This window comes from Carassius auratus, chromosome 35 (assembly GCF_003368295.1).
Source record: "Carassius auratus strain Wakin chromosome 35, ASM336829v1, whole genome shotgun sequence".
In the NCBI taxonomy this organism is placed as follows: Eukaryota; Metazoa; Chordata; class Actinopteri; order Cypriniformes; family Cyprinidae; genus Carassius; species Carassius auratus.
In genome coordinates this window covers 13,345,194-13,368,259 of record NC_039277.1, presented here as the reverse complement: position 1 = coordinate 13,368,259, position 23,066 = coordinate 13,345,194, and the positions used below count along the sequence as shown (strand labels likewise).

General features: G+C 39.3%; 1 protein-coding gene and 1 long non-coding RNA gene across 5 annotated transcripts in view; one reads left to right on the top strand and one right to left on the bottom strand.

The window, feature by feature from the left end:
- LOC113054492 (RNA-binding protein Musashi homolog 2-like) overlaps positions 1-23,066 on the bottom strand; it is a 152,823-nt gene that overhangs the window by 7,246 nt on the left and 122,511 nt on the right. Inside the window, exons 9-13 of one of the 2 annotated variants that reach the window (XM_026220080.1) lie at positions 20,985-21,099; positions 17,998-18,072; positions 12,605-12,724; positions 3,395-3,574; positions 235-389 (exon numbers count right to left, since the gene is read on the bottom strand). In XM_026220080.1, the coding sequence (XP_026075865.1) occupies positions 235-389; positions 3,395-3,574; positions 12,605-12,724; positions 17,998-18,072; positions 20,985-21,099 (645 nt within the window). The remainder of the gene's footprint in view (positions 1-234; positions 390-3,394; positions 3,575-12,604; positions 12,725-17,997; positions 18,073-20,984; positions 21,100-23,066) is intronic. The other variant, XM_026220081.1, reaches the window with a different exon arrangement.
- LOC113054494 (uncharacterized) overlaps positions 1-23,066 on the top strand; it is an 86,288-nt gene that overhangs the window by 48,021 nt on the left and 15,201 nt on the right. The window lies entirely within an intron of this gene.

The following is a 23,066-nucleotide window of genomic DNA, read 5'->3' as shown; positions in this document are numbered from 1 at the left end:
TTACAACTAGTTTTTTCCAACTCTGCTAAATTGCTGGGCTGACAATCAAGCCCTTGCCATAAAAAGTGAGTCACAATGGAGGAACAGCCAATCAGACTCTGATTTCTCAGCTGGAGGTTGAATATAATTAAAAAGTATGATGGACAAAAGACACAAAGTGAGAACTTTCTCTGTACTTTGGAATCTGTTGGCCACATCAGCGTGACTGAGGGAGTGTAAGAGAGTTCTACTCACTGCGATACTGTGATTGAACCCCGAGCCCGGCTGGGGGCTGGCAGCACTGATGTAATTTCCCACAGCTGAGTCCTGACTGCTGGGGCCATACAAGTCTGCCACGGGTCCAGGACTGTTAGCAACGGGGAAACCTCCATTCCGGGGAGGATTAGCACCTGTACAAGACAAACAACAGATTTCTGATAAATCATATTTCAGTAACTAACAAGGCACCTAAAACGGCAGAGAGACTGCATCTACCAAAGAGTGTTAAATTGGATAGAATATGTGCACTACTGTTCAAAATTTTGGGACAGTAAGATTTATTTATTAATATAATTTAGATAAATAACATTTTTTTATTATATAACAAATGAAATTGATCAAAAGGACAGAAATGTTACAAAAAGTTTCTAATAAATGCTGTTCTTTTCAACATTCCATTGATCAAAAATCAGTATCCACAAAAATATTAAGCAGCACAACTGTTGCTTGTTGAGCAGCAAATCAGCTTATTAGAATGATTTTTAAAGAATCATGTGAGATTGACTGCCCAAAATTCAGCATTGCTTCAAAGGAATAAATTACATCTAAAAAATAAAATCGAATAGAAGAGTTATTTTCAATTGTAATAGTATTTCACAACCTTGTTTCTACTGTATTTTTGGATCACATAAAAGCAACATTGGTGAGCATAAGAGACTTCTTTCAAAACACACAAACAAAAAAAATATTGCTGACCCCAAACTTTTAAGCAGTAATGCATGACATGTCACTTGCCTATTACTGTTCTGTATAATATTCATTAGTAAATACATAAAAAAAACATGCAAGTGAATGTGTTAAAAAGTGAAATAACATTCTCATCTGCCATTCAAATAGGACACGTTCTAGCACGTCTGTGCTGTTTTTTAATTGGACTATGCAAACTACATGAATAAGCATAAGCTGTTTAGCCACGAGTGCTGTTTTTTTAAGATACCAGTTACGCTCTTTCTGTTTTGAAATACAAAATTGTCCTATATGAACGGCCTTCACATGTGGACAGCATATAGATTACCCCCAACATCCATGCAAAATAATGCACCCAACCACATGCTGCGCCTTGCATTAAGCAGGTCTGATCGAAGGTCAGGTTAGGAAGAAATGCAGGCTTTTCCTGCTGTGCTGAGTACACTGTGAGCTGAGCGTGAACACGCATGTAAAGATTGAGCTTCCTTTGTGACTGCTCACAGAGAAGGAATACAGCTGGAGCAACCTCCAACATCACTGACTGCAGTCACTACAGCTATAAACCAGATGGAGGAGAGAATGTGTATTACATACAGAGTGAGGTAATTATGTCACACTATATTGATCTTTAAACTAGACTTACTTTGTCTTATTTACTAAAACCCCCTTATAAACCCCCATAATTTTACTATCAAAGATGGTCTGACTACAAAAAAATTCATATTCATGTCAAGTAGATAAAGTTTAAAATCCTGTCATAATTCTCACACAACAGTTGTCATCCAAAATAATTGATTATTTAGAGGAACCAATATGATGCTTTGATTCAATAAGTTTACTGAAAACAAAAATGGGACTAGATAGACCAGTAGATTAGATAGACCTCCATGGGACCAGTAGAGTCATGCTAGATTTTTTATTTATTTTTTGCAATTAAATAATGTAATAACAGTATAAAATGCTAATATATAAGATCATAAAGTATATATGTAAGTATACATAGAAATACATTTTTTTTTATTATATTTAGTCCCAGTTTTATGTGTGTACTGTAATCTTTATTCCATATAATTGCTGGTGAGTGCTGTGCTTTCTTTCGCTTTGCCAGGAATAGGATTTATGTTCTAAATTAAACCCTGGGGCTAAACTGTTACTGCTATTAGCTTTAATAGCTAAACACGACTTACATTTATTGGCTTTGACTGGTAGCTTAGCAGCACCCATGCTAATTAAACCCAACGGGCTGTGATTACGCAGTGTGTTTCTGAGACACAGGTGACTCATCTGTCCCGCTCCGGGTCCCAGCACTGGGGTTTTAATCGATGTCACCCTGCGCATCCTTTGCAGGATAACAAAGTGTTTTTGCTGACCAGGGACAGCCATAGAAATGTAAATATATTCTAACACAAAGCTATACACCAATGGCATTAGTATTGACCCCTGAGAAACCCACAACGCATCGACTGTGTGCAAGTTGCCACAGCAACAAGCATACAAGAGACATTTCGATGGACCTTCATATCAGGTAGCTCGCCTGTATTTAAAAGATCTCTCTCAAAATGCCCGAAACACACACTGAAAATAATATTAAGGTCCTAATGCAGCAGCTAAGTAGAAGATGAGTTTTTGTTTCCAATGTCAACATAAAAAATAAAACTAAAGGATGTGTTTTTTTTTTGTTTGGCTTGTAAAAGCAAAAATATAAGACGTAGCAAATCACAAGTCAAGTATCTCCAATTTTTAGTCTAAATGTACTTCATAGATCTTGAAGTCAACAGAAATGGAGTTCCCAACACATTCACTTCCACAATGTGACATTTCAAAGAATATTTTTTTAAATTATGTATGTACACTCATGAATGGATTTAGATTTAGCCTTTGTACTGTGAATCCAAAGTTTGCAGGCTCAGAATGGGCACAGGATAGGCTCGAGTCCAAACCCAGATCTATGTGATCGCTGGTGTAAAGTAAGAGGACTACAGAAATACCATTTGGCTATCAAAAGGAGTCGAATCTCAAAGATCCTGACACAATGCTCGACTTCCCTGCCTCTTTCATTGGGACGAGACAGTTGCTCCACAGATTAGTCCCTCCATGACTAGAGGGTTCATTTTAAATCTGATTTCTAAACAGCCAGTCATATTAAAATGCATTCCAATGACTTCCATTTGTACATATGCAATAAAGGAGACAGGAAACAAAAGCTCAGGCGAATTTGGCTGTTCCAAAGTTCAAGTTGGTGATCTTGGTCCTGCAAATTTGTATCATCAGTACCCTACATTACACTTCATATACAGATGTTGTATGAGTTTGCACCTTTGTCAGGTAGTCACAATGTACCCACATGCTGGGATACTCGTGTACATTTGGAATGAGAAAAAATGAAGATGTATTTCCTAATAGGGTGTTAGAAGCAACACATTTCTAGGACAAAATATGCCATACACACCTGAGTTCTTAAAGTGGTCCGGGCTTGGGTGGTGCTGGGAGGGTGAGTTGCAGGTAGAGGTGACGTGCTCGCTTTGCAGCATCTGACCTGTATGGGGCCCCAGGGTGGCATAGTCGGCAAAGGAGCAGGGAGCGCCGCGCTGGTCACCGGGCCCAGAATAAAAGCCGTAATCGGGGAACCCTGAGAAATATGCAAAGTAGGGGGGACTCCATAATTGAGAAGAGAGGTGTTTATATGATACACAAAGTAGTAGTAGTGAGGTATGCATGACAATAGACAACATGAGGCTGAATGATGCCCACGTACACACACTCATACTCACTTTGTTAGTAGTTACACAACATGCGTCCCACTAAACCAAACTATCACAGAGAAACCTATTAGTAAACAGGTTAGATATGACAAATACAGTGATCCATTGGCCAATAACATCAAAAAAGGATGTTAACATAACACAAACACACTTTTCATTTGAAAGGCGGATTATGTACGCCTTGGAGGACGTCATTTGATGGCTCCAGCAACGCTGAAATATATAGCTGGTATTTTCTATCCTACGTGAAGGTTTGATATACAGAGGGCATTAAAAGTCTTCATTGGCCGTTCAGAAACACTAAGATAATCCAATCAAAGAAAGTCAAAATCCACCACACTGGTTTTTCATCTTGCGTCTTCTTGCCGCACGTTTGCTTTTCATTGAGGTCTGGGACCTGCAGGAGCATCCTGGAGCTGTGCCGAGCATCCCAGTGCTGATTAAGCCCATAAACAGATGCCAAGAGTAATCTGAAGCAATATAAATAGTTTCTCTGTCATCAGCTTCACAACTTCCCCTCACAGTCCACGGTTTGTGGGCAAAACGCCTGCCTGTCAAATTATGCTCAAGTGCTTGAGGAATGGCACAACTCCAACCCCGCCTGCTTACTGTAATACGTGACTTGAGGAGTCACACAAATGTACTGCTGTAATGATTCCAATTACATCGGTCTAAACTCAAGCTTCATGTGTATGATTCCATGAACACACTCTGTACAAAAATAGATATATGCATTTAAACATATGCAGATGTATATTGTTACGTTCCTGCGTTATAATTAGTCTAGGGAAATTGAGGAATACGTAACAAAATGAAAGGAATTCCACATGGAGTCTCACATCCCAGTCCCAGCCCTAAAGATCACTGCCAACCACTAAAGGATCCACTATAATTTCATTCATTACATATAGGAATAACAGAAACAAAGCAAAAAGGTTTTTAAGAGGGGGCATAGCTAAAATAATAAACAAAACCATATCTTACTCAATTTTAAATCTTACTTACCTAACACAGGGAAAATAAATAACAAAAACAACAATAATACTTCCTTAACTACCTAACTTAACCAAAAACAGGAAAAAGAGTTAACAAAAGAAAAATGTCACCCTCCTCCCTACAAATGACAAAGTAGACAATTTAACCAATATTGAATGAAGGACTATAAAAGCATCAGTAATATTGATTTAAGTTTAACAATCTAGGTGGGTGCAAAGTAACAGTACACTAACTGAAACTCTAGCACAGTGGCATTAAGCATCAACTAGCAAATACCAAAAACAACAACACTTGTCTAGGGCTGCAGAGAAGGTCCAGGTGGGGAGAGGGAGATGTCACAATCTTTCTCCTTTCCCCTCTCTCTCAGCTGTGCTTTCTTGATGGTTTTATAGCTGCTTTCCTCTCTGGAAGAGTTTGTTGGTCATCAGCAAACGAGTATCAGGTGCCAGTAATCAGCTCTTATTAGAACAGCAGCACAGGAGGGAAAAAACTGATTGCATGTCCACACTATACGTTTTCATTTGAAAACGCATCTTTTTCTCTGTGCTTTGACTTTCCGTCCACACTGAGACAGCCTTTTTATCAAGGGAAACTGAGCTTTTTGAAAAAGCTCTCCAAAGTGGATAAATCTGAAAAAGCCGTTTTTGAGTTGTGTGGACTGTGAAAATGGAATCTTTTAAGAATGATGAAGCAAGTGTAGTCATGAGACATACCAATAGATATGTGTTTATACTGGTATTGTGCACATTATGTGCTATGCTATGTCATACTATTGCTACAGATGTGTTACTTTGTACACTCTTCATGTGCAAAGATGAAAGCGATTGCTATCTGTGGCAAAACATGAGGGCAGTTGCGTTATAGATCAGACATAAAATTGTGAGTGTGCGCAACTTGGGCGCATCAGTGAATGGTTAATTCTTTTCGTAAATAAAATAACATTTCCTTTCAGAAAAACTGGATGAAAACGTTTCATGTCTGTTCCGTGTGTATCATATGCAGGGAGATTTTTTTGAGGCTTTATGCATGCACAGAAAACTAATTTAACGTTTTCTGATGTTTCTGTGTGGATAAGACACTTTTGGAAAACGCTTGAAAACTCTAATGTGGACGGAAGAGCGTTTTAAAAAGAAAACGCTGTTTTCAAATGTATCCAGATTAATGTAAACGTAGCCTGAGAACACACAAAAACTCTAGACTGAACCCAGAACAGTACAAATTACACGGTGGTATTGCTGGTGGGCCGCCAATTACTATTAAAATAAATAATATTGTTAACATATGTAAAAATGTCTAAGTCATAACATAATAACATGATTTCATATATATAATTAAATAAAAAACAAACAAATATTAAACTGTTACTATGCTTCCACTATTCGAGCTCGCTGATTGGTTTAAGAATAAACCACCAATTTATCTTAGATATTTTTGCTGCATATGCTACAGAACAACAAATTCAAACATGCATAAATGGCTTTCAGCATGTTCCCTCCTGACTGCTTGCTCCGCTGACTGTCTACCCGCTGCCGAGCTCTGCCTGGATCTTTTCCCGTTTTGCATGAGCAGTACCAGCCATAGTTATTTTCTGTTAATTTCCAGTCAATTATAGGGGCGGTGTGATTGATCGAAATCGCCATAAAGTAACGATTTGAGCGTGCACGATTTCTAAATTGCTTTGTAGCACCATTTTCCGCGCCCCTGACCGAAAATAAATGGACGTGCATCAACGTGCGAAAATAATTAATATCTAACACATGAGCATAGAGAGAGCTGTGCGTGCACAGGACGCAGTTTAAGTGAGAGTAGACAAGTTTTAAGTGCGCACACTTTCTCCGCGCAGAGCAGTGTATCTGAGCAAGCACGTCTGGTTTTGTTACAGAGCAAAGGAAATCTGAGTGTGAGCAGAGAGATTCGCGCTCGTGCATTATTTTAATGTGCTTTCGCGTTATATTTATGCGCTCTCGCTGCTGACCACATACACATACTGTATACAAACGCTACAAATAATGAGCTCTTTGAACAATACATGGCAAAAAAAAGAAAAAAAAAGTCCCTGGACATGGGATTTTTTTTTTCTTTGTCATAAAGTCTATAAATTTTGTTACATCTTTACTATACTGATAATTTTGACTTATGTCTGTTCTAGAGACGTTACAACTTTTTGATAAAGCTCTAATTAGTTTTCTTTTGGAAATATGTTTCAAATCCTGAATGCATTTAGGACTGTAAAAGCATATCGGGGTGTGTCACAATCGCAAAATTGATCAAAGAAATTGCGATAGTTTTTTTTTTTCGTCCATATCACACAGCCCTATTTCATTCAATAATTACAATTAACAATCTAGCTTCTGAGTACTAAGTTATTAACCCAACAATAGCGGGGTCAGTAAAAAATTTTTGCAGTGGGCCGCGCAAACATATGTGTTTGGTGATGTGGGCCGCGAGTTGAAAAAGGTTGGGAACCACTGTCATACAGGTTTGAAACAACACAATGGTGAGTAAACGATGACAGAATATTTTTTATTTTGTATGAACTATTCCTTTAAATAAAGCTGGTGAATGATGTGTTCAATGTTTTGAGCACCCACAAATCAAATTCTGCAGAATTCTGCGGTGTTTCCTACAGAGTTCTGTGTGGGACACACTGGGGTTGTCTCAGGTTACTGCTAGGCTTCCTGGCACTTTAGTAAAAAATAGACATTTCTGTTCAGAGTCTTTTGGATCTTTTTCTCTCCACCATGCCCTGTTACTCATGACTAAACCAACTTTTCACGCTCGATCTCAACTACAAAAAAAGACCACAACAGCAAAACAAAGGCCAGAGACACGCTTTTCTTTTCGTAATCCATTTTTTCTACATGCATTCTAATCGCCAGTCGTCCTTCAATTTTAAAGTGTGTTTTCTGCTCCCTGCTAATTAGTCAAGCTTCCGTAGCCTCTTCTGCACACTCTAATTAGATCTTTAACAACAAACAAGAGTCGACCTCTACATAGACTCCTCCATTTGTTAAATAGCTGTGCAGGGTGTGGGTTGGCGAATGTGCAACAAACCCTTCCCCCCCATGATGTCTTCGTGGAACCGTGCCGCACACATTCCACGAGTCACAGATTGCCAGGACACCACAATGGCGGCTTCCTGTTCCATCTGCCTAATTCTGCCGATTACAGGATACTGGGAGAGGCAGTACACAAAGCCGACATTCACACACACAATGGATGTACACAGCTGCTTTGTTTATGCTGACACGGACAATTAGCCCTCAGCTGCACAAGGCGCTTAGTCGGGAAGGTCTTATCTAATAAAGGCAGGGAAAATTACCTTTATTGTTCAGGTAGATTGCCTCTAATGATAGTGCCATCAGTGTAAAAGGATATGAATAAAATGAGGCTGAAAGCTCTCCAGTTGGATGGCAAGACAGCAGAAGCAGCCATCTGGGAGTGAGCCGCTGCCTGATTATCTTCTTCTGCTCATTTCTTTTTCAGAGAATACAAGTGATTTACTTTCACTTGAGCAAAGGTGAGAAACAGAGAAGGGTTCGGACAACTTTGCTCTGACATCAAAGTTAGAGAAATAATAGCTTTCCTCTGATCTTTCTAAATAACACATTCTCTCGCAGCATGTTCAACAGACAGCGAGCATTGCCTTGGGGGGTTGCGGCGATGTGGATGTCTGCGGCAGAATTGTGTTTAGTCCGAGTGGCAAAATATGTGTGCAAATTAGTGGTCTGCTAATGAACACCAGTCGAATGCTGTTTTAGTTGTATGGACATCTGCTGTAGCGCTTCATCAATAACACAATATTCCAGCACATCACCAGAGCTTCAGCTGGCAGCAAATCTCTTGTTACAGCAGTCTGGGCATATGGGTTAATGAGAACAGTAATACCACTGCATGAGCCACAAATGTGCATTACAGTTTTAAAAAGGAGAAAAAAAAAAAAAAACAAGGCGACTGACCTTTATGGTCTTTAGATAAATTAACAATTTTGGTTTTAATTAATATTGCAAATTTTCTTACTGCAGAGAAATGTATTTTGAAGAAAAAATAATTAAAATGAATAGAATGTCACCATGACTTTATTGAGGTAACCTGGGGTTAAGTGCTCACTGAATGGCTCGATTGAACCAGCAATCTTCTGGTCCCCAGTCCTGACCACTATATTACACTTCATGGACAGTACAGCAAAGAGGCTGAGGCCTGACGGGGCATTGAAATCTCATAATGATGTCAACATCTGACAGAAAATTCCATGGCAAACAGGAGAACGAGCGAGTGTGGGAGAGTGTGTGTGTGTGTGTGTGTGTGTGTGTGGAGGTGAGGCTCTCCGGTGTGAACTGCTGAAGACTTCAGATTAGCTCCTAGTTACAGTATCACTGTTGATCGTATATTCAGCCCAATTATTAATATTCCAGCTATCAGTGCGAAACAAAAGACCCCTTCTTCCATTTGTTTCTCTTTTTTCACTCTCTCTGTAGTCTAATTGGATGTAATTACTCATCTGCAAAACAAATGAGTGGGTCGGCGTTGCCGTGGCGACCGGATCAACGGGCCCAGCAGTGTGAATCGTTCGCCGAGCCTCATTTCTGAAGATAATTACCCCTCTTTCCTCTCTTTCACTCTTGCCATCTCTCTCCCGAGCAGCAGAAAGGACTCGTACGAAGTTACAACTACAGTCACGGCTGTTCTACTTGTTTTCTTCCTCTCTTTTTTTCCTCTGTCTCTTTGCATGTAGTCAGCAGCGGGGCGGCTCTCTGAGTGGATAACGGCTCTCCTCACTTCCACTTTACCAGATCACAGAAGTGACCTCAAACTGCCTCTCTCTCTCACAAACAGTCTAAGAGCTTTCGATCACATTCACAATAAAACACAGGCCAGTGTCTCTCCTCAGCCACTTACGCCACTGAGCTGGTTAAGAGTGCATCAGTGAACAAGTGTGTGTGTGTGTGTGTGATTATCCACACTCACACACATGCTGCTCCCACTCAGATCCCTGGTGGCCATTCCAACAAGCCACTTCATAGCAGTTGTCAGTTGGTCCGTCATATTGGCCCACAAATTAGCTTTGAATTTCAGAGCAGCTGTAATTAGCCTCTTCATTTCCACCTAAAGTCAATTTAGAAAGGAGGGGGGGGGGTATTGCACTCGTGCCTGGATTTAGCTTTCACTTTCCATTTAAAATAGTCCTTTTTGACCGAACGTCTGGCTAATTAACATTACTAGACCCCCTTTTCTGTAAGTGCTGACATTTAATAAATAATACATATTTAATGTCTTGTCATTTTGGTGCTCAGAAAGGCTTTGCTAATTAATTTTAACACATGATTTATTCTGGCATTTTCTGGCATGCTCTCAGGTCTCTCTCAGCGCTTTTCTTTGGTTGAATGACAAAGTAACTTCATAAATCCAGGACAGTAGATCTAGATTAGTGATGGCTCAGTTACAAAGCTTTTGACACGGAGCGGTATGATTTGTAGATGCACACAGTGGGAAGACGCCCATGATGCCCCTTATGTTTTTGTTTTTCTAAGAGATTCTAAACTGACAAAGATTCTAAAGTCTTCTTGCTGACCAAACTACAAGTTGAGTTATCTAGAGCTCAGCTTCATTAGGCTATGTGTTTTCTGTTCTGTTAAAGTCATACATTTTAAACAATCAGAATGTTACATCATTTTTAAAATAAATATTACACAGACAGAATGATATGCCAATAAACATTTTTAAATATGCATTTAAAATGACCATTATTCCTTCATACAAACCATCTAAATGAACTCGAGCTCTAATGTGAAAACACAGTGGCTTCAGGGACTGTTTTCTAGGGGATTTACATCACATGCAGTCCAGCAGGAGCTAATGCAATGGGGAACCAGGGCCTGTAGTTTAATCTCACCTCATATACACGAGCCAAAACAGCACTCCACAGAGATGCTTTTCAAGGCTCACAGAGCTTGGGATGAAATGGATAATGATCTCAGATAATGTGAAGTAGTTTGCCAAACAGGAGCATCTTCATGCTCGGGCAAGTGGGCAGGTGGCCCACTGTAGCAAAGCAGAACGTAACAACATCTCATCTGTTCCCTCGAATGCTTCTATCTGTTAATTAACACGAAAGGACCTGAACCCATACTGCATTTTGTTTCACAGTACCAATAGTTGTGTAAAAAAAAAAAAAATTGAAGACCAGCACATTTCGTATTACTCTGGGGTTAAATGCAGCAACTGCCGGTCATTGAAAAAGCTCTGACACAGGACTGCTTATTCAAGATAACATAGCTCAACACAATACACCAGGGCACAGGAAACTGCCTCAACTGCACTCCATCTGCTGAGCAAACTCTTCCCTTTCCACTGATCTGTTAGAGTCTTACGACAACTACCTGCTCACTGGGGAAAGAGGAGAAAAAGACAGGAGAGACGATGGAAATAGAAGATGGGGGGATGAAAAGGCGAGAAAAGAAAATCTGCACATGATGAGGTGAACCAAAGAGAGAGAGATGCATACACCCACACGAGAACTTTCTGCCTTAATGATCAGGAATGGGTCGATTCGCATATGGCAACCTCTGGAAAAAAACAAGCATCCCATGATCCTCAGAGCATTGCTCTGAAAGAGACAGAGAGATCTAGAGGGAGATGTCTCAGCAAAGCAGGAAAGGACAAGGCACATCAGTTGGAGAGCCATTCCTCTATTGCCATGCGCTAGGGAGATAGGTCTCCAGAAAGCTGTGAGCCTCCCATTGAGGAGGCCCCTGTGGAGCCAACAGTCTCTCCCATCACCCTGTCAGGCCCAGGGACACAGACCTCCACCTGAATCACTCTCACTTTAAAAGGAAACAGAAGTAAAAAGGCACTGCACAATTTAGATGAGGGTGTGAGTCAATTTACCAAGACAAATTTCCTTTCCGATATTTAGTTTGTAAGCTGTGGTATCTAGTTCTCATTAATGTTGGAGCACCATTACTGTTGAGACATGACTCACTTCAACATTCTCCAGTGCTCTGAGTGTAGCTGCAGTGCTACCCTGGTACGTGATGTTCAAATTCAACAATTGTAACTTTGACCATATCTGACCCTTAAAATCAAATCTTGTGTGTGCCTTCATCAAAGGGCTGCACCATTAATCGAACGCGACTGTCATGTGTTTCTGTGATTAACAGTAAATCTCCGGCATGTGCTTTAAGAATGATAAAGGATATATCGACTAGCATTGCATAATATATACTTTATTATTATATATTAAAAAAATATATATACACACACAAGACAAACTCAGTTATAGTCAGTATGTCATAATTGGCCACAAATCACAAAACGTTTAAATGCAATTACAGTAAAAAGAATTTGAATTACAAAGAAATTCAAATTAGGCAATAATTATATGCTCAAATTTATAAACCAAAAGATTATACAGATGACATGTCAAACATCTATCTGTCCATCCTAAAACATGGGGCTTTCAAACAAGGCTTTTGTCATGTCAACATTTGAAGCTTTTCTAGGTAAAATTAATTATTTGAATTTCTTTGAATTAAATTCATTATAATTCCACTTCCTTGTTTTGAGATTAGAACTGCAATTCTGCAGGCTGTCTGCTAACTCCATTCAAAAAGCAATTCTCAATTAAAATCTGAACATGCCACGGAAAAGTTCAGGTTCAAGATTAGAACTGATCTCTGCATTAACCCTGGGAAGGATGCCGAGCAGAGTACAGTCTGTAGCCAGTGTCAGCAGAGAGATATATCTTGTTCAACAAGGATGCAATGGAATCTATGAGATGACTGTTTAGGGCACATGACGAGTGAATAATGTGAAACAGGACACTAGTGAAGGTGAGTGTGTGTGTTTTTGGCTGGGGGGAGCAGTGGCCACTCAGAACACAGGCGGTAAAGAGTGTTTACCTGGCCCTGCGTTCTGTGGGTACGCCATGTAGCCGCTTCTTCCCCGGGTCGCCCTACCTGAGCCTCGCGCCGCTGCCACTGCTGCTGCCGCCACAGGTCCGTACGCCGTCGCTGGGAAACCTGCCGAGAGAATAAAACGATTTACTAGTGCTCTTCATTGCAATCAAATTTACAGCCACATAAATGCATCAGAGCGTCAAAGAACAACTCTATCCAGACTAATGCAACACACATGGGAGAGATGCTACATCGTCATTCAAATAATTACATAGAAATCAAAAGAACTCAAATAGGTGGACATAATTCATATTTATTTTCTTTTTCTTTCTTGCTCTTTTGTTGATTTTGATTGCCCCCATTGTCCTCATTTGTAAGTCACTTTGGATAAAAGCATCTACTAAATGACAAAATGTAAATGTAAACATAATTACTCGTTTAGAGTGATTCTAGCAGGACTGATCTACAGCCTCTCTCTCTTTCCTGGCAACATTTTAATTACAGACAGCACAGGAACACGTTGCCCATGGAGAAACCATCATCTTTTTTTTTTCACATATGGACTCAGAAAAATGCAACATATTAAAGTTCATTTGCACTCACTTTAGACAGCTTCAGAAGCTTTCTCAATAATGCTCTAATGCGAGGTGAGCAGCACAGAATTATGGGTATTTACAAAAATGACTACTCCACTGGGAGGACAAATTGTACTTGTTTGACTGAATGCCACTAGAGGATATAGAAACCACATGATTTAACAGCACCTGTCTTCCCTCATGTGTTAGTAGAGTTGACTGAGATGCATCAGTGCTCAATCCATCAATGTGATCATTTGTATGGTGGACATGAAGCGTGAGCGGACAGAGCAGAGCTGAGAGCAGAGGATTGTGGGATTAATTGCTTGCAACAAAGTGCCTATTATCTCAGTGAGAAGCATCAGCAGACATGTGGTACTCTTTAAGGTCCATAATGTCAGGTAATAATGAACCTTTATTATTAACCTTTATTATAGTGTCCTCATACAGGTCATTTAAATGTGCTTGGAAGTTTATGGAAAAAAAATTAATCAGCCATTGACTATTTCTATTTAACTTAATACTGAACAAGCCAAACTCTGTTGAATGACATTGTGTTTGACAGCATGCAATTTGTTTGTGGTAAACTGAGACTGCTGAAGAATCTACATATTTAACAAAAGTCACCAGTTCAGTGTTCAAACATTGTAATCAAACATAATCATCATCATTGTAGAAGCCAACTAAAAACGCACCAGGCCAGAGTATCTACGGCTTTGTTATTTCATAAATGTAATTACAGTTCCCTCACTTTAATGAAGGTGTGAATCTGCATCTGACAGCTGCTCATCAGAGCAGTAAAGACTTACAAGGGGGTCTAACGCCCATCTACAGCATGTCATTACACCAGACTGCATCCAATGTTTGTAGGATAGATGGGGTGATACCTCGACTATCACTATTATACCCTTAAACAGGGCATTTAACACACTGGTTACTCTGGAGGGACTGATCCTATATTACACTGCAAATCACATCTAACAGCAAAAAATATAAGAAAAGAAGAAGAAAAAAAGATTAGTGTTAGAGAATATAATCCTAAAATTAGGGTTGGACCAAAATATTCGATTATTTGAATATTCGTTCGGTAGGTTAACATTCGATTTTAAATTTGGAGTAGTGCTGCAACGACTCGTCGACGTCATCGATTACGTCGACTAAAAAAATACATCGATGTGCGTGAAATGACTCATTCGCCCTTGAATATGAATTGTCCATGAGTGAACGTCATGATTCAGAGCTAATTTAAAAAGAGAGAGAGAGAAAAAAAGAGAAAACTCATGTGGATATTCATTTTAAAAAGAAAAGATAAAAAAACAAAAAAAAACAAATGAAAAACATGAAAAATCATGATGTAGACATGTATATAATAGCTTAGGGGGGGAAAAAAGCTGTAAAAAGAGAAAAAATTATACAGGACCAGATTACAGACGGTTATAGATAATACCAAACCTCTGTGATCTCTCTGGTTTAAAATTACGCATTTCATTTCCGGTTTCTTTCCTCAGCTCATTAATCTCTTAACAAAACACAAATCAGTATGCTAATGCTAATGCTAATGGAGGTCACGCGTCCCTGCCTCTCTTTTGCTCTGCTCGTGCTCGCTGTTGCCGAGCACAAGTGTCCTTGACCAAAGTGTCACAAGTCATTTGTGCTGCTTTATCCCCCTCGTCTCTTCCTCTGCACAACATCCTCTGTCTCCCAGCGGCCTCTCTCCCTTCGTCAAAGTTAACGCTGGAACAAAGTTCTTGTGAGAGATTAACTTCGCCGGATTAGGTGGGTTAATTATTAGATCTCGGAGGCTCATTGTTTTGTGTTTCCGCCGTGAAAGGCTGCTTGAGAGAGGCGCTGCAGCATTAAATCAATTTCATGGGCTTTTCATTACAGACGAGATAACGCCAACATTTAGCATTCAATTTTATGGCGTTATTTGAATCTGCTCCAGCGAATGGCCTGATGGGAGAGAAAAACCCTGCTGAGAAGGCACAAGGACACATTGCTCTCCCTGCTTCCTCCAGAGCCCCCTGGGAACCGTAAAACCACACAAATGGACCCTGAGGGAGTACAGAAGGAGTCTACAACACTGAAAGAGAGAGGAAGAGGGACATGGACAGGAGGAAGAAAAAGAAGAGAAAGATGACTGCTGACTGCTGCAGATGACAAGTTCTCACAGTACTCCCTAGAATTCTGCCAGCAATGCCCTAAGAGCAGATTATTCTTATGGAAAAATTAACAAATCTATTTCTTACAAGTAAGCACTAGCCTCATTTTCATGGATGGTACAGAGAGAGAAAGATGTCCTTTCAGTCTGACCTCGCTAGAGCTACCCTTCTTTAGGAAACAGCTGCTGAAAAGAGCCACGATTCCTGAAATTAGGCTATAAATGCATCTGATGTGAGCCAACACACAAGGTTTGTGTCCTATCAAACGACACAGAGCTGTGAAATGACAAAATCTGCACCTTGCTTTTTCCTTCATTGACCACTTTGAAAGGAAAATAAAAACAATGAAAGCTACCATAATAAGAGCCGGAAAAGGCAGCAGCCTTGGCTCTCTTTTCATCTGTGTAGTGAGTGACCTGTTGTTGCTGCATATGGAAAAATAAAATAAAAAATGATACGCTGTTTGTAGTTTTGTGAATGCTTTTCAGGCGATATTAAAGGTGAACCACAGGAGCCTTTGGTACAGGTGGTGTCTATATGAAGAACACATCACGCATGCATATAAACACTTCTTTGCTTCCTACACAACAGTATATATACACCTAAAAAAGCCATTATGAATGGGTTTTGGTGCACAGGTGTCTAAACTAAGATCAGATTTCATACGTGAGAGGTTTTGCCCAAAATGAAACCATTTACTGAGCTGGATCGTCATTGTGAGTCTTCTGATGTTTGATTAGGGGACAAAAAGTCATTTGGCCAGGAAGATTAAAGGGCTCAATCTTTTTTTAGCTCTTTCATACACCATTAAACTTAACGATGAATCTCCAGAAAGATCCCTGGACATCACAAAACCTCCAAACGTCACCAGCCAGCCATGAGTTTCACCTCACCATAATGAAAGACAATTTAATGGGCAGGAGCCGTGACTACGCAACTCCAACAAGAGTATGATCTCATCTCACCCATCTTTCTGTTTTTGAAAAATATGGACCGTGAATCACGTGTGTAAGTGTGTGTGAGATGGAGGAAGTATCGTTGCACCACTCTGAAGCAGATATCATGGAGGCGACACGCATTTCCTACCGCTCACCATAAAACAAAACCATCTCTCTGTGTCTTTCGACAGATCAGGCCCTTGCGCCAGAACGCTATCAAGCAGGCCGAACTTTGTTGTCGAAAATAAATCATTCCCTGCCCAGACACAAAAGAGCCGAAGCGCTTGGCCTGTTTCTAATGGAAATGTTTCCAGAATTATGGTTTCTGCTGACCTTATGTTAAGATCTGAAATGTGTAAACTGTAGCTAAGAAAAAAAACAACATAAGTGTTTATGAAAAATATGACCAAAATTAAATTAAATCTTCTAGGGATTCTGGATGACAGGTGTCAGTGTTGATTCTCTGAGGACTCGACGAGCGCAGGGTGTCAGCAGGAAGGACTCTCAGCCTGTCTTGTTAGCTAGAAGCACTTAGCATTAATTAGCAATCTCATTATTACCCACGTAAACACTTCTAATTTGTTATGCATTTTAATGGCCTTCACCAAACACTTAAGAAACATCTTTAAGCATTTAAAAAGACCCAAACTCCAGACAGACAGACTGCAAAACAACAACAAGAACAACCAAAAGATGCACATCTGTAAGTGTGGGAATGCAAGAACCGCAAACGGCAGATTCGAAATTCAACACACATTCGAGATGATGCAAAGAACAAAAACAGTGGGGCACAACGGCTCTCCCAAAGTCTCCTTACAAATGGCTGATTTCCATAATGGCAGCCGAGAAGGAGAGATCTCTGGGTTTGTCAGTGGCTCATTCATGAGCTCACACGGATTCAGACAGTTTTGTGAGAGAGAGAATTCTTGACTATGTTCGGTGTGTGTGTGCCTCTGCTGTCCCGTTTAAGGGTTCATTTCTGGTTTCAGTACTAAAGAAATGGCATGAGAGAGACTGATGTTGCTGTAGTTTGATTTTATGGTATATCGGTGTCAGGTGCAGTCACATAAAGATGAGTAACTGTGCAAGAGTTTGAGGCTCACCACAGATCAGAGCACAGAGAGAATGTGTGTTGATGTGAATGGGACTGTCAGTTTGTGTGTTCTTGTGTCTATTTGTATCTTTCATGAGTTAACCCTGTTAAATATAATTTATTTCTATTTTGAATAGAAATGTTTGAAGAACTAAGCTCTGTGAGAAAGAGAAAATATGGGTCTCATAAACCCTTTTGATGTGTTGCTATCTTTAACAAAAACAAAGACATAATTAGCAAATACTTTTTTTCTTTGAAACAAAGACACATTTTTTTTTTTTAGATTGGAACAGAACAAATATACACTAACTACAAATGTGCACTACAATATGAACAAACATGTTGGGGAGAGATCAGCGTCCATCAAAACAACCATCACACCCACAGAAGAAAAACCTATTAGCTCTGCTCATGATATCAGCAGGCAGGTAGCCATCCACAGGACACTCACATCAGCAATATCTGCCACCAGCTACAGAGAAATGTGCTGACCTTTACACCCCTCACAAACACACACATGCCTTTCACTGACATACACACGTGTGCATTTAACAAGCTCCCAAAATTGATGCTGATTTACATAACAGTTTGCGGTTTCATAACGAGTGAGGTAGACACACAGACTCACCTGGAAACTGGTAACTGTAGCTAGGAGAAAATCCTGTGTATCCACGACCATACGTTGCCACAATGTTTGGATAACCTACAAACGCACATAGAGATAGAAACAACATCAGCCCGGTGGGATCAAATCATGCTTAACCCTTAACCTTGGTCAGTCAGGAACTAGTAATTACTAGACATATCTGGATGAGGCTGTGTATCTGTAACACTGTCACAAGAGCAGCAGCACTTGAAAAGGAGGATGAATATCACAACAGTATGTTCAAGCATATAAGCACTTTAAATGAAGTGGCAACTACAAGGAATTTCACTGCAATCTGTTTTTCTCTGATGCTGCTCTGCCGAGTGAATGACACAGTGATTCTTTGAGTTATTCTTGGCCTTAGTGTCTCATGTTATCTCTGTATAATTTACATGCTGTATTAATTTCATGTTTTTCCCAAAATAAGAACGTGGAAAAGCAGTCACCACTGCTCAGTAATAAATCACGACAGATTTCAGCAAAATCACTCCAAACACGCTGCGTGCAGAGCTGGCATATGTGCACTTAAGATTTCCCAGACCTGTCACGAGTCACTCAATATCAGTTGACAGCAATAAAAACACTTTTGACAGCTCTCATAGAATACACTGCCTAAAAAAAGGTTCTTCTTCCAGGGAGGATGTGCTCACGCAAGTTTGTGTGTGATGTGGCTAAACAAAAGTTGTGTTCTTGAAGAGAAAGCTGAGATGAGAATCATCAGAAGAAAAGGGTTGAGAAGAGACAAAATGTCATGAGACAAATGAAAAAAATAAGAAAAGATTAGAAGAGACTAAAAGAGAAAATATGAGAGATGAGAACAGAAGAGAAGATATGAGAAAAGAGAGGACAAGAACAGAAGAAAAGAGGCAAGATCAGATTAAATGAGGACAAAATGAGATGCAAGGAAAACAACAAACATGAGAAAAATGAGAACAAAAAGAAGGTGAAGAAATGAGAAGTAATATGAAACAGCAGAATGAGATGAGATGAGACAAGAACTGAAAAGAAAAAAATCTGAACTTATTTAAGAGAAGACAAGAAAACAGAAGACACAAATTGAGAAGAAACAAGAATAGGCAAGAGGAAAAAAAATTGAATAGAAAGTTGAAATGAGAAGAAATGACCAAAATAGAAGAGATGAGACCTGAATTGAACAGAAGACATGAGACAAGATGAAACAAGACAAGATCAGAAAAGAGGCAAGCTGAGAAAAAAAAAAAAAATCAGGCAAGACAAAAACGAGGAAAAAAAATAATTAAGAGAAAAGGGGAAGTTGAGATGAGAAAGAAACAAAACCGCTTATTTTGACGAGAAATTATAGGATATTATGAGCTAACTATGTGCATTGTGGGTAAAAAGGCTGGGTCCTCCCCTGGCAGCTGCTATCTCAGGTACTGATTTGCATTATTAATGTTCAGGCTAATATACCTATTTTATGGCTCAATAGCTCCGATTCACTTTAAAATCAATTATACATCTGCAGCAGCTGAAGCAGGATGCAGCTCAAATGTGTATTAATCTCAGCAAACATACACGCGGCGCATGACTATAAAGATAAATGACACGATTAGCTGCAGTAAACAGAAGCGTGAATGCAGCAGCTTTAATGAGATTTGCCGTATAAGAAACTTACAGTTCCTTAAATAATGAACCCTGATCTGCAGCTTTTTTTTTTCAAATGCAAATTGTAATAAGTTCTGTCTGGTCGTCCTGTTCACTCCAGTTTCATTTAGATAAGACCAGAGTTAATATTTTCACATGAGTGCTTCACGCTCTCGTTCTCTCTCTCCCATTCCTCCTCTCTTCACCCTCCTCTACAGCAGTAATCCATGAGAACTTCTACAAAGTTCAAGCCCTTGTTAAAAGTTGATTATAAGGGATGTTTATCTCCTTCTTTCAGTTTATATATATTTTTTCAATTATATAACATTTAAATGTATAACTATATAATTTTTATATTTTTAAATATCATTAAAATATTAAAATATTAAATATCATTAAAATATCATCAAAATGATTTGAAGCTTATACTGTATATTCTAGAAGTCTATATGCGTTATGTTGAGTGTAATGAATATGTTTATCACCTTACTTCAGTTAAAATATTAAACAAATCTAAAATAAAAAACAATATGATAAAATCAAATATTACATAATTTAATATATTTTATATTATTATCAAAGTTATTTGAAGCCTATATATTATAAATTCTATATTATTTATATTAGAGGTTCAAGCATGTAGCACTGAACAAAATGGCCATAGGATCAGCATTCTCCACCTAAAACTGATCGGGCAGACCAAACCATGGTAGAAATCTGAAACTTGAAGGGATGAGAGTACTCCCCAACGTCACCTCCTAAACTCCTAAAATAACAACCCTTATTTGCAGGCTCAAGTGCCTTATGTTTTTAGAATCCTTGACCATGACGTAAATCTAATTCGGGTTTTTTTTTTTTTTTTTTTACCTACTTTTGCAAACTTTGTCCATTGTGAGGCAAGGATTCTAGTGACATACGACACTTGAGTCTGTGACTAACGGTTTAGGAGTTATAAGCGATCACATACTTTTGATTGCTATACCTCCCCCGTCAGCCCAACTGGGTCAGGCCTTGGTGACGTTGTAGACTCTGTGAGTACTACCAGGGACGGTAAGTTTGAAGTCTCTACGACTTACAGTTGGGTCTGCTTGATTAGTCTTATGTGGACATGGCTGATCCTTGGCCATTCTAACAATTACAACAGGGTTTCAGGGTTTCCCCTAATAATAATAATATATATATAAAAATTTTCTGCTAATCAGGTCTGAGGGATCCTATAGATCCGGAGCTGAACTAACCAGACACGTTCATGGAAACACCTTTATCTCTGGTCTAGCAGCAAATCAGAAGTCATCATCTTAAGCCCCGCCCATGAGCTACCCCTCAGTGAATCAGTGTGTGAGTGTGTGTGTTCATGTGAGACTCACTCAACATGCCCATGCCCAGCATGAAGGCATCCATGGTGTACGGAAGACTTCTCGCCCTCCCCCTCGTGCCTGGAGGAAACATCACCTCCTTTGGTTGGGCTTTCTTACATTCTACCTGTGGACAAACATACAGAGAAGGAAACACAAAGAGAAAGGCTAAGTGACAAAATTGTTGCTGGTTTTAATGTCATTAAATACAATATGATAAAACTAAATAGCACACGCAAAGTCTAGGGCCCTATGAAATATTTTTATACATTGGGGGGGGAGGGGGGGGTGATTCCATTTGAATAGTTTAGTTACATTTTAATAAAAAATTTAAATTAATTAACAAATTTAATTAATAATACTTATTTGTTTGAGAAAAGTTGAAATCATAGGCTCCTAATAGCTGAAGTAGATGGAACTTTTTTTTTTAGACATTTATGTAATTTTTTCACACTTCATTCACAATACACACACACACACAAATATATACAAACAGTTTAAGGATTAGGATAAAAAATTTATATATATATACCATTTATAAAATACTTTTATTCAGCAAGGATGGAATAAATTTGCAATACATGCAATAATATTTCAGTATATTACTGTTTTTATTGTATTTTTGATCAAATAATCAAATTCAGCCTTAGTTGAACTTGGATGAGACTTTTTAAAGATAATAATAAAAATTTTGTATATGCTAAATAAAATGTAAAAAAATAAAATAAAATAAAAAATAGTGGTTTTTGGATGAAATTCGGATTTTCTTGTTCATGTTCTTGACAGGTATCATGAACTTCGCCCACCAATTATTTGGAAGAGTCACTGGACCTTTAATATGATGCCTAAAAATTTCTCAAGCTATGTCAGTTTGATTTTTGTGCACATTATTGGCATAACAAAAAGCGATACATTTGTGTATCCAAATAATTTTTCAGACAGAAAAGTAACGCAAAAATAAACTAAAAGTCTCTGTTTTTCTGATTCCACCCTGTGATCTCCCCAGCACCCCTTCCCTCATCCTCACGAGCTCACTCTCTGATTGACATTTTAACCTCTGGAGGTGAGCACATGAGCGGACAGCTGACAGCAGTCCCTGCCTGAGAGACAGAGGAATATTCCTCCAGAGAGCTAGGAGAGGAAAGACAACATGTCTCTAGCAAAGGGGAGAAATAAACAAACACACAAGCAGAAAACATCAAACCACAACAAACACACAGACATTCGCTCTCTCTGGTGATATAAGCATAATCGGGTCAGACGAGGAAAGACTTTCCTCTTGACAGGCCTAGCAGGCAAACGATCCTATTTACCAAGAACATCTGCATGTTTACAGGAGTGTGAGTGTGTGTGTGCTGACAGCGCCTCTACAGAACACGATGCATTTGCACTTGGCTGAATCTGTCCTCTGCATTGATCGATTCGTCTGCCTGCCCAGGGCCTGTCCATCTGTGTGTGAGTGTGTGTGCTGCTCGGCCCTTCACCACACACACACAGTGTGGATAATCTCCCACTGAGGCTCACGCAGATGCTGCTCGGCACAGCTGGACACACACACACACACACACGGGGACGGCTGAAGTTCAACTTGCTGTGCCATCAGAGCTGCTCTGAATACTTGAGATATTTCTGGATTTGGCCAGTGATGGATATTTAATATTCATTCTAAATTAATGAAATCTAAAAAGGTTTGGTTCACACTCTGAGCCCTGAGGATGCAGCGTGGGAGATATTTTAACATGTAAATGTATTATAATTACTACAGAAGGTGGTGTTTATCATATGAGTGACAAGTTGAACAAATATTTAGCTCAGAGTCTTTCTATCTTCCATGGAACACAAAAGGAGATATGAAATGTTTATGTTGTCCTTTTCCATGCATACAATTGAAATCAACCATTTATCAAGCACAGAATGTAAAAGCAGAAGAGCTGAGAGAGCTGTATTGATGTGTTCATAGACGGGTGTTTTGGATGACCTGTTGTACAGCATGTTAGGGCTGTGCGATTAATCGGAATCGAATCGAAATCGCGATTTTAGACGTTGCGATTTGCTAATCACAAAAGCCTACGATGTGGACGAGAAATTACTCTG